Genomic DNA, 13,234 nt, shown 5'->3' with positions numbered 1-13,234 from the left:
CTTTGAATTTTGAAATCAATGAAAAGTATGGGGAAAGTATGGGGCTATCAGTTAAGATTATCATTGCTATCATCCGAAGAAAGCTTGCCTGGCATTGCAGCCCATATCTCAAAAAGCATATAAAAAAGGTGGACAGTAGAAGAACCATGGGGAAAAAGCAAAGAACTCAAGTGATAAAATTATCATTTGCTGTCCTTATATCCAGCCAGACCTGAAGCCATTGGGCTTCCTACTTGTGTGGGCAAATCTGTGTACATTTTTGTCACTGAGACCAAATGACTCAATATATCAGGCAAAGGCAGACAGAGGAAATGTTACTAATCCCATTTTACAAGGAAGATAAAAGCTTAGAGAGGAATTTAGGGCATTTCGATCCCAAGGACATTTTAAAAAGCATTTTAATGAGAATAATATTAATATTCATAAGTTTACATCAAACAATTAGCTTCTGAGCATACTTTATTAAATTAAAATAATTCCTTGATGAATTTTTATATGGCAAATTTTCATTTTTATTTTACTTGAAAGTATTATTTCAGTTCCCTCAGCCACAGAGTAGGTGATAACTCATTAACAAAATGGGCAAAAGACATGAAAAGACGCTTCACAAAGGAAGACATCTGGGTGGCCAACAAACACATAAAGAAATTTTGTTCAAAATCACTAGTAATCAGAGAGATGAAAATCAAAACAACAAGATATCCTTTAACAACACAGCAAACAATAAATGTTGGAGGGTATGTGGAGAAACTGAAATTCTCATGCACTACTGATGAGACTGTAAAATAGTACAAATGCTATCGAAGTCAGTTTGGCATTTCCTCAGAAAACTGAACAAAAAAAGCCGATATGACCCATCTTCTCCACTGCTAGGAATACATTCCAAGGAAATCAGAACTGAGTCACAAATGGACATATGTACATCAATGTTCAGATTAGCATAACAAAAGCAAGAAAACAAAAACAGCCCAAATGCCTATCAACAAATGAATGAACTGACAAAGTGTGGTACATCCACACAATGGAATCTTTTCCAGCACTTAGGAACAAAGATTACATAAATTACTGGATAACACGGAGCCTAGAGAGCATAATGCCGAATGAAAGATCTCGGTCATTGAAGGAAAAATATTGTATGCAACCACTATTGTGAAAATAGGAGGATAAATGAGCAAGAAATGTATAAATGCTGAGAAGGGGAAGGAGAGAAAGAAGGGCAGAAAAAGGAGAAAGGTGATCACTGGGATAGAAGAGGCTAGTGGGTAGAGGGGGAGAGAGGAAATGGGAAAGGTTCAGTATGGGCTTGAAAAGGCAGAGTGATAACAAGCATAGGTCAATGGTAATTAAGTGTATAAAAGAGAATGTATTAAAAAAAAAGAGAGAATGTATGAATGATTGTATAAAACCCAGATACATGAATGTAACACAACATATATCGATGACTGTATAAAAACAAAACATGTATGAAACACAAAGTATATGAATGACTATATGCAAACCAATAAAAATTTTCTTCAAAAAATATTATTTCATAGGGACAATTTGATTTACCACTTTTTCTTCATACAGAATTTTACCTATGATAATTTATACAACTGTTACACTTTTCTATGCAGCCATTACCACAGATCATAACCAATAAGGCTTTACACTCTTTCATCATTTACTCAGTAAATGTTGCTGTATACTGCTTTATCATAATCCATTTATTTAGTAGTTTTGTAATTTTTTTTTTACATTTTATGTAATTGACAGTTTTTATTTAACTTTTGGCAGCTCTGTTATCAAAATACTTAACAATCTGAAAAAAAAAAAAAGCCTTCCTTAGCTATATATTTCAGGTACATCTGTAGTAGTACTCCTCTAAAATGTAGTATAAATCCTCTTAATCTCTTCCAAACCAGAGACCAAATGTTCTGTTAATAAACTGTAGGATGCTGAACTCTATGAAATGTACTCACAGTTTAGTGACTTGTAACTTTGACAGAGTAGTTAGTTTCCAAACTAACTACTATCTACTAACTAAAGGTATTTCAGGGGTGGTATAACTAATATTTTGGACCATGCAATTCTTTTTATGAGGAACTCTTCGTGTACACTGTAGATTATTTAGCAGCATGCTTGGTCTTTATGAATTAATACATGTAGTACCACCTCTCTCCCAGTTGTGACAACCAAAAATGTCTCTCGATAATATCAAATGTCCCTTGGGGTCAAATGGAGTAGTAGAGAAGGAAAATTGTCTCCAGTTAAGAACCACTGGTTTAGTCATCACTAATGATTATTTTTTTTTATATACAAAATATAAAAAACATTGGAAATTTCCACGTTAGTCCCTGTCTTCTGAACAACTGACCAGGTTATAACTGTTCTTGTATTAACACATAACAGGATCAGAACATGCTCAGGGACAAAATAACTATGGGACATTCAAAGAAGTTAAAAATGTTCCCAAAGTTTAATATCTGGTACAAAAAGCTAAGATTTGGGCCAAGTGGGGCTAAAATAGCTTTTTTCTTCTTTAGAACATATTTTTCAGTAAATGTCAGAGTTTACTGAAATGTCAGAGTACTTCTCCTCCCTAAACCAAGTCACTTACTACTATTTGATTCTACTGTGGTCCAATGATATTACTTTAAAATCTCACACACAAAAAAAATTTTTATTTTACTATTAGCTATATCATATTTATTTATACATCTAATATTAGAAGGTTGCTACACTGTTGTTATATACTTAATATTTGATAACTTAAATGTCTAAAGAAAATATCTAAAATAAATTACATAAATATAGTCATACTTATTTAAAAGAAACGTGTACAATATTTATCATGCTAATACATTTTTAATAATGGCTGAAAATCAAATATAAAACACATATCCTATTTTTAAAAGGATATGCATTTTATAGACATAGATACTGATATAATCAACATTAAAAAATTAATTAAGAATTTAGGTGACAAGATCGTGTTTAGGCAATCTGTATTTTCCACTTTTCTATAGTGAGTTTCAAGCTCTGGTGGTATAGACCATACTGAGTTGCACTGCTAATCCAAAGGCTATGTCTCCCTGGTGATTTGAAATCTGTAGCAGTTGCAAGAAAGAAAAATGAACAATATCCTTCCACGCAATTTATAGCTCCCTGTAAATGTGCTGGAGGGTCAGCTAGGAGCCAGTTCCAAATGGACAGCAATGAGAGAGTGAACAAAGATTGTTGTTGTTATGTGCTGTCGAGTCGTTTGCGACTCATAGAGACCCTATGCATAAGAGCTCTGAACATTGCTCTATCCTGAGCCTCTGTCTCTGACACACCTACCCTCATTACCCCACTTATTGTGTCAATCCATCTCATCCAGGGTCTTCCTCTCCTGCACTGCCCCTCGACCCTTCCAAGCATGATATCCTTCTCCAAAAGACTGGCCCCTCCTGGCTCCTTGACCAAAGTACGTAAGATGGAGTCTCTAAATCCTTGCCTCCAAGGAGCAGCTTAGTTTTACCTTCTCCAGAATAGATTTGTTAGTTCTCTTGTTAGTCCACGCTATATTCAAAACTCTTCTCTAACACCACAACTCAAAGGCATCAATTCGTCTTCGGTCATCCTTGGTAACTGTCTAGTTCTCTGATACATAGCAAGTAATTGTAAAGAGCATGGCTTGGATCAGGTGTACCTTAGTCTTTAAACTGGCATCCTTGCTCATCAATACTCTGCAGACGTCCCTGAGATCAGATTTCCCTAATGCAATTTGTCCTTTAATTTTCTGACTTCTGGTGCCAAGAGTGTTGAACATAGAATACTCATACAAGAACTATTTTAAAATGCTCTAAAAACCAATTTATTTCCCATTGAGAGGGAGTTCTGGTTGCCAAGTGGTAAGACCACTGCCAACCAAAAGGGACATGGTTCAAATCCACGTGGCTGCTCCACAACAGAAAGACAGGCAATCACTTCCTATGAGATTTACAGTCTCTGAAAAGCAGCTGTAGGGTCGGCTGTAAGTCGGTGACTCTATGGCACCTAACAACAATATATCTGAATCAATTTAGCATCAGCATCCCTCCAAAACCAACTGGCATTATAAATGTCCTGTTCTGAGAATCAACAAGAAATTCTAGCCTCTCTTTCTCTGCATGAACTTTTTAACAGAACAAAACACTCAATGCTGATTCAAAGGCATCAAAAGGAACACAACCTTAAATAAGATAAGGCTCCATCCTCTGGAAACTCACAGCACAGGAGAGATAACAACAGTATATAACTTTTATTTACTGCCTTTGTAACTTGCTGCTCTTTTTCAAAATCAGAAGGAAAAGATGCTAATTACAGGCAAAGAAGTCATTGCCAATTACATGCAAAGAGAAATTAAGTTACCGATCATGTGCATAAGCACAGCTGAATGTCTTTCCAACACAAAACGTGATCCATTCAAATTTACAGATATTTTGTGGTTTTATATGTCTGTGTATGACTTCTGATTCAAATCAGGACACTCCAATTTTGTGGGTCAACACTGTCCCAAATTAACCTAGAGTTTCCCTTTTGCTTACTTGGCTCACAGCTGCTCTTAGCAGAGGTCAGATCTCTGGTGAGTTTCCAACTGCACTTACCCACTGTCGTCCTAGTACCTTCAACCTCATTATTTTTGCAATAAGACAAGTAGAGTTGATGTAATCGATTTCCTGAGATATGATCCTGCCATAGTCAATGACTGAATCTGAGAAGTTATTATGTTGTCTAGAATATACTTATAACTTTCACATTTGAAGCAAAGACTCTAGTTTTTATTTGTTGAGCATAATACAAGTTTTGAAAACAGTTACAACTAATCACTAATACCTATATAATAAACTAAATATCACTGCAATTGATTCACATGACAAAGCCATGAATTTCATAGAACTCTGGACCATCAAGTTTTCAAAGGCTATAATCTTTCAGAAGTCGATCACCTGGCCTTTCTTCCAAGGGGCCTCTTTTTTATTAGCTAATCACTTAACCATCCTGTTAGTGTTATTGTTGAGTGCAGTCTACTAGAACCCATCTGCACCATCCAAAAACTCAAGGCTATTAAGCCAAAGTCTAACTGGAGGCAACTGTATGGGACACTGCAGAACAGTCCCAAAGGTTTCCAAGGCCGTAAATCTTTGCAGAAGCAAACTGCTGCACCTTTCTCCCCAGGACCAGCTGGTGAGTTTGAAACACCATTCTCTTGTTTACCAGCAGAATGCTTGACAACTGTGCCACCAGGGCTCCTTCGTGTCATCCAAGGAACCCTTAAAAATTCACACCTGCTTGCAGTCTAACGTGTTAACACGATCAACATGGACTATTCATGTACAAAGGACAATTTAAAAAAGTTCACATCAATCACTACTCCATCTGTCTACCCAGAGTTCTGAAAGATCCAAACCTAAAAGGAACAGCATTCATTTCTCCTACAGCCAAGGAAACAGAGAACTCTAACAAAGCTCAAAACACAGACACCAAAATAAGCTTTTATAGGACACTAAAATGTGCCAATGATGAATTAACTAATCAAATCATCACCAAAAATCTTATACAATAATACTCTTCTTAGTCTCCTTTTATAGTGGTGAAACTGGAGAATAAAGTTCACATAGCTAAGAGTGCAGAAGTGGACTTTAATCCAGATAGTTCAAGGCAAAATTCAAGTTACAGATTGCATTGTACTGATGCCCTGGACTTCTGCCTTCTGCAACAAAGGAGCAGCAAAGATACAATGAATAAAAAACCAGCCAACAACAACAAAATGCCATGGAAATCAAAATAACCAAGAAAAGGCCAAATGTGAAAGCCCAACTGTTTTAAAAAAAAATTAAAATAAAGGTAGCCAAGAAATAACTGAATGAATGAATGAATGAAATGCATGTGATTTATACTCACTTCTTGGCAAGGAAAATGATTTGGGATGTGGGAGAAGGGAGTGCTCAAGAGAAACAAGAGAGCCTACAATTTCACAGTGAAAATATGTTCTTCTAAGCAACAATGACACTGATAAAATTTTGTCTAGAATCACTTTACCATTCAAGTACAATGTATATATCCTTTCCTTTAACCAGCATACACGTCGTAGCCCCACCACAGCCAAAAGGATTCCTAAAAACTGCCAAAATATTACGCTTAGAAATCCCTGGACGTGGTTTTAGTATATCACGAGTTACTTTTCTTTCCTTGGTCCTAGCTCCCAGGCTGCGATTTAAAGCTCTGCGAATATGTGAAAGTGTCAGAGGATTAAACTCGTGTAAATATTGGAGAGCGTGAACACATGTGAAACACCGTCAATGTAGCCATCCGAGGACGCCACTGGCTGCCACAATGCACTAGGGCTTCCATAGGACTCAGGGGAACAAGGTCATGTTCAACTTTGAGTTGTACGTAACTAACTGCTGCAGAAACTTCTGTATGTAATGTAAACCGAGAGAGGATTCTGAGGGTAAACTTAGAAACGGAGAGGCGATGACACTTTCCGAGATAACCAGGTGCCCTAGTCCAAGGACACTCCAGTTTCAGAAGGAGAGTTCAAGGGCTCAGTGAGTGCAAGCGCCTTGCCCCGAGTCACACAGCAGTTAGTAGTTAGCTTTAGCAGCTCTCCAGGTCCTTCCGCTGCAGAGCAAGGCAGCGGGGACGCGAGGCGGCGGCGCGCGGAAGCCGGCCCGGACTGCGGGGTGGCGGGTTACCTGTGTCGGCCCCCGCCCCGGCGTGCAGCAGTCGGACCTCTGGCTGCAGCCCGCCGCCGCCCGGCCGGCCCCGCACCACCTGCCGCAGGAGCAGCCGCACGCGCCGCGCGGCCGGGCCGCTGTGGCCGCCGGGGGCGCCGAGAAGCAGGAGCCGGGACTGCATGGAGCCGGGGGCGCTGCAAGGCAAGGCGAGGGGTCCAGGGCCGAGCCGGGTCCCGGCGAGCAGCGTGAGGCGGCGCGGCGAGGGGGACAGGAAGCGGCACACCGGCAAGTCCGCCGGAAACTCCTTCCCCCGGAGCGGCCGGTTCAGCCGCCTCGACGCAGCCGGGCAGGGCCCTCGGGGGCGGAGTGAGCCGGCCCCGCCGCCGGGGCGGACCTCGTACCAGGAGTCCATGGACCTGTCCCGCCGCCAGCGCGGACTTTGGGGCCGGGGCCCGTGGACCTGCCCCGCCGCCAGGGTGGACTTTGGGCCCGTGGACTTGCCCCACCGCCAGAGCCGACTGCAGCGGCCCTTAAGCCTAGCGAGGTGCCAACTCACACTCGCTCTGACTCGAGCCTCTTCTCCTTCCTCACGATTTCAGCTCCGAGGCTCCACCCTGTTCATCTGGACTCTGTCCATCTGTCTCTGGTAGTCCCTCTGTGGGCCTTCACCTCATCAAAAAAATGCTTCCTTTTTAGGAGTTTTTGTCCATGTGACCCTGTTGTTGTTAAGTGCCATCAAGTCTTGTAGGACTCATAGCGACCCTATGGACAACAGACCTGAATTCTGCTCTATATGTGTGCCATAGTCACAGTGTCAGTCCATCTCCCCTTGTGGGCTTTCCTGTCTTTCGCTGACCCTCCACCATGATGCACCTCTCCAAGGAAAATGTGTGAGATGAAGCCTCACCATCCTTACCTCCAGTTAGCACTCTGGTTGTACTTTATCCAAGACTTAACTGTTATTTTGGCAGTCCATGAGATAATTAAGCCTTCTTCTCCAACATCACAACTCAAAAGATATGAATTCTTCTCTCATTGTTATTTGTGGTCCAGCCAGGGGAAAATGGCACAATGGTGGTGGTGGTGGTTGTTAGGTGCCATCAAGTTGACTACAGCTCAGCCACGCAATGAACAATAGATCTGAATCTTGCCCTGCTCTGTGCCATCTTTATCATTTCTGATATACGCCAACCAATTGTTACAATCATTGTGTCAATCCATCTTGTTCAGGGACTTCCTCTTGTCCACTGCTCTTCCACCTTTCCAAGCTTAATATCCTTTTCCAAAGCTTAATAACTCTTCCTAACATGCCCAAAGTATGTACAATAAAGTTTTACCACCTTTGCCACTTAAGCGCACCCTGATTGCACTTTCTCCAAAACATATGTTTGTTCTTTTGGTTGTCCATGGGATATTCATTTATCTTCTCCAGTACTACAACTCAAAGGCATCAATTCTTCTGTCATCTTTAGTCATTGTCTAACTTTTAGATGCATAGGAAGTCATTGAAAAGGCCATGCTTGGGATAAGGTGCACCTTATTGTTTATATCCTTGCCCTTCAGTACTTGGAGCTGTCCTTGACAGAAGGTTGTCCCAATGTGATGCCTTTTGATTTCTTGATTGCTGGTACCAAGGATTGTGGACCCAAGCAAGGTTAAATCATTGAAAACTTCAGTCTTTTCTCCATCTATCATGATGCTGCCTATTGGTTCAGTAGTGAGGTCTTTCCTTGATGTTGAGGTGTAATCCGTATCAAAGACAGTAGTCGTTAATTTTCTACATCAAGTGCTTCAAGTCTTGACTTTGAGCAAGTAAAATTGTGTTATCTGCATAATGCAGGTTGATGATGGGTCTTCCTCCAATACTTATGCCACATTCCTCTTCATAAAGTCCAACTTTTTGAATTATTTGTTCAGCATATAAAGTGAATGCTGTTGTAAAGTGAATAGGTTTCGAAAAAGAATACAGCCCTGATGCACACTTCTTTATTTTAAACCATGCAGTGTTTCCTTACTCTGTTCCTACAGCAGATTCTTGGTGTAGATATAGGTTTCACATAAGCATAATTAAGTGGTCTGGGATTCCCATTCTTTTCAACATTGTCATTGTTGTTGTGTGCCATCAAGTGGCTTGAGACTCATAGTGACCCTATGTACAAGAGCCCTAAACACCGTTCTATCCTGTGCCAACCTCACCATCTCAAACACACTCATTCCCACCACTCCACTCACAGAATCGATCCATCTCAGCAAAGGTCTTCCTCTCCTGCACCATCCCTCCAGTCTCCCAAACATGATGTCCCTCTTCAAGGACCAGTCCCTCCTTACAACGTGCCCAAAGTATGTCAGAATCCTTGACTCCAAAGAGTATTCTGGCTTCACCCTCTCCAGGACAAACCTGTTTGTTCTCCTAGCAGTCCATGGTATTCCACACTCTTCTCCAGCACCACAGCTCAAAAGCGTCAATTCTGTGCTGTTGAGTCATTTGTGTCTGACTCATAGCAACCTTGTGGAAAACAGCTCTGAACTCTGCTCTATTCTGAGCCAACCTTATCGTCTCTGACTTACCTATCCCCTCATATTACCTATATTACCTCAGTCACTGAGTCAATCAAGGGTCTTCCTCTCTTGCATTGTGCCTCCACTTTCCCAATATCCTATCAATTTAAAAGGTGAGAAATCTATCTGAAATCTATTCTAGTAATTGAAGGGGGGGAATACTGCTTGCAATACTTAAGAAGGATGTACAAAGACCCAGTCTTCATGAAATTAGAGAGATTAAGACAAGAAAATAACTAGTTAAAAAAAAAGAGAAGGATAGAGTAGCATGTAAGGCTTCCAGATCTTAATAATCTACCAGTTCAAAACATCTAATAATCTAATAAGCATAAAATATCTTAAAATGACATTTTCAAGAACTGCTGAATGTGCAGGCTGAATTTAGAAGAGGTCGTGGTACTAGGGATATTATAGCTAATGTCAGATGGATCTTGGCAGAAAGCGAAGAATACCAGAAGAATGTCTATCTGTGCTTCATTGACTATGCAAAGGCTTTTGACTGTGTGGATCACAACAAGCTGTGGCTGACTCTGAGAAGAATGGAAATCCCAGAACATTTGATTGTGCTAATGCAAAACCTATACTTGGACCAAGAGGCAGTTGTCAGAACAGAGCAAGGAGACCCTACATGGTTCAAAATCAAGAAAGGGGTTCGTCAGGGATGTATTCTGTCTCCATACCTTTTCAATCTGTATGCAGAACAGATCATCTGAGACACTGGGATATACAAAGAAGAATGTGGCATCAGGATTGGTGGAAGAATCATCAACAACCTGCGTTATGCAAATAACACAGCCCTGCTTGCTAAAACTGAGGAGGACCTGAAGCGCTTGCTGTAGAAGATCAAGGACTGCAGCCTCAAATATGGACTGAAGCTCAACATCAAGAAAACAAAGATTCTCACCACTGGGCAAATTGGCAGCATCAGTATGGATGGTGAAGAGATTGAGATATTTAACAGTTTTAGTTTACTTGGCTCCACATCAACACTCTTGGTAACAGAAGCCAGGAAATCAGGAGACGAATTGCATTGGGAAAGTCAGCTGTGAGGGACCTCTCAAGAGTACTGAAGAACAACGACGTCAGACTTGAGACTAAGGTGCTCCTGATCAAGGCTATAGTCTTCGCAGTTATGTGCTATGCATCAGAGAGTTGGACAGTGACTAGGGTTGATAGAAAGAGAACTGATGCCTTTGAGCTATGGTGTTGGAGAAGAGTGTTGAATATACCATGGACTGCTAGGAGAACAAACAGGTTTGTCCTGGAGAGGGTGAAGCCAGACTACTCCTTGGAGTCAAGGATTCTGAAGCTTCATCTGACATACTTTGGGCATGTTACAAGGAGGGACTGGTCCTTGGAGAGGGACATCATGTTTGGCAGAGTGGAGGGGCGGCAAAGAAGAGGAAGACCTTCGATGAGATGGATCGATTCTGCAACTAGAGTGGTGTGTTTGAGTGTGTTAAGTGTGTTTGAGATGGCTAGGTTGGCACAGGATAGAACAGCCTTTAGAGCTCTTGTACACAGGGTCACTATGAGTCACAAGCGACTCGATGGCACATAACAACAACATGTAACAAAAAGAAAATTAGTATATAAACTTATAAAAAATGGAAAAAATTCTCTAAGATCAGGAATGAAGAAGAAGAAAGTGTGAAATGTTAAGAAATCCAAGTTGCTATATGCATTGGGGCCACCTGTTATCTTCAGCTCAACAGGTCAACTCATTGCCAACTACGAGATGAACCTGACTCATAGTTGCCCCTCCAGTGAGTTTTCAGAAGTTGTAAATCATATAGAGAAGGAGATTTTCCATCTTCCTCCCACATAGTGACTGGTGGCTTCGAACCACCTGCCTTTGGGTTGACAGTGCAACTCTTTACCCATTAGGCTCCTTTCTTTCATCATTGTTGTGTGCCATCGAGTTGCCTGTGACTCATAGCAACCCTATATACAGCAGCCCCAAACCCTGCTCTGTCCTGTGCCAAACTCACTGTCTCTGACAGACCTACCCCATTATTCCAGTCAGTGAATCAATCCACCTCATGGAGGGTCTTCCTCTCCTGCACCATCCGTCCCTCAACTCTCCCAACCATGACGTTCTTCTCCAAGGACTGGTCCCCCCTTGCAACATGTCCAAAACATGTCAGTCAAAACTTCAGAATCCTTGCCTCCAAGGAGCAACCTGGTATAACCTTCTCCAGGATGAACCTGTTCCTTTTCTTAGCAGTCCATGGTATATTCAATACTCTTCTCCAGCACCACAGCTCAAAGGTATCAATTCTCCTTCTATCCTCCCTAGTGATTGTCCAGCTCTCTGATGCATAGCAAGTGATTGCATGGCCTGTAACAGACACACCTCAGTCTCCAGAGTGACACCATTGCGTTTCAGTACTAACAAAAGACTTTACCACCACAATACATCTTTTAATTTCCTGGCTGCTGGTGCCAAGAGTGTTGATGCTACAGCCAAACAAACAAAAGCTGTGAACAATCTCAGTCTCTTCACCATCCATCCTGATGCTTCCAATTGGCCCAGTGGTGAGTGTCTTCTTGATATTGAGCCTCGATCCATATTGAAGGCTGCAGTCCTTGACCTTCTGCAGCAAGTGCTTCAGGTCCTCCTCCGTTTCAGGAAGCAAGGTTGTGTCATCTGCATAGCGCAGATTGTTGATGAATCTTCCACCAAGCCATCTAACATTAGCTGCAATATCCCTAGTACCACTACCCCTTGTAAACTCAGCCTGGACATCTGGCAGTTCTCTGTTGATGTGCTGTTCCAGTCATTTTTGGATAATCTTCAGTAGAATCTTGCTTGCATGTGATATCAATTTTATTATTCGATAATTTCCATCCTCTTTTGGGTCACATTTCTTTGGAATGGAAACAAATATAGATCTCTTCCAGTCAGTTGGCCAAGTGGTTGTCTTCCAGATTTCTTGGCACAACTTAATGAGCACAGTATCTAGGGCAGTCTCTGTTACTTGAACTATGTCAATTGGTATACCCTCAACTCCTGGGGCCTTATTTTTTGCAAATTCCTTCAAAGCAGCTTAAACTTTTTCCTTTTTCACCATAGGCTCTTGCTCATATGTTGTTTCATGAAATTCTTCTATGCCTGCCAATTCCTTTTGGTACAGTGACTCTGTATATTCTATCTTTTAATACTTCCTGTATCATTTAATATTCTGCCTAAAGCATCCATAAGTATTGCAGCTTGAGGTTTGAATTTGTTCTTCAGTTCCTTGAGCTTAAATTGGCTTTCATAAAGAAAGCTTTGGAAACGTAGTGGGGCAGCTCTACTCTGTCCTACAGGGTTACTATACGTAAGTTATCAACACAGGGGCAATGGGTGTAGGTTTTCCGCCTGACAATATAGAGAAAGAATCCCTCACAGTGCAGTGGTTAAAGGACTTAGTGGCTAAGCAAATAGTTGGGAGTTCACACTCTCCAGCCACTCCACAGGAGAATGATGTGGCTGTCTGCTTCCATAAAGATTTGCAGCCTTAGAAGGCTATGGGGCAGACTTAGCCTGTCCTGAAGAGTTGTTATGAGTAAGAATCTGCTTTACCCCAGTGGTTTTGGTTTTGGAGCATCTATGATGAAAGAAGCTCTTAAGAGATTGCCTCGTCTTTTCACCTTTCAGTGGCTCATGGATTTGAATAGCCAATCTTCTGGTTAGGAGCCAATCACGTACGCAACCACTGCACCACCAGGGATCCTTCCTATAGCTTGGAGGAGGACAAACATGACAAAGGAATGGATTAAAAACCACTGCATAAAACAAACAAGGACTGAAAGATTATACCATTAATAGTAGACTAGGAAAAAGCAAACACGACTGCAGCAAGAAATGACATGTTTATTTGAGGCTGAAACAATGTGTTTCCTCTAACAATGTGTGATTTCTGTCAGAAACTCAGATGGTTTTGAGGCCTAAGGATATATTATTATTATTATTATTATTATTTATTAAGGGGAGAACCAAACCAGTA

The 13,234-nt window shown here is 41.3% G+C and overlaps 1 protein-coding gene across 1 annotated transcript in view; it reads right to left on the bottom strand.

The window, feature by feature from the left end:
• Positions 1-6,864, bottom strand: part of VWA8 (von Willebrand factor A domain containing 8) — a 519,526-nt gene extending 512,662 nt beyond the window's left edge. Inside the window, exon 1 of the mRNA XM_006884567.1 lies at positions 6,702-6,864. Coding sequence (XP_006884629.1) covers positions 6,702-6,864 — 163 coding nt within the window. The remainder of the gene's footprint in view (positions 1-6,701) is intronic.
• Positions 6,865-13,234: the final 6,370 nt, after the last annotated feature.

This window comes from Elephantulus edwardii, unplaced genomic scaffold (genome assembly GCF_000299155.1).
Source record: "Elephantulus edwardii isolate Elephantulus edwardi_28Jun2011 unplaced genomic scaffold, EleEdw1.0 scaffold00036, whole genome shotgun sequence".
Taxonomy (NCBI): Eukaryota; Metazoa; Chordata; class Mammalia; order Macroscelidea; family Macroscelididae; genus Elephantulus; species Elephantulus edwardii.
This window is presented reverse-complemented; position numbering and strand designations above follow the sequence as displayed.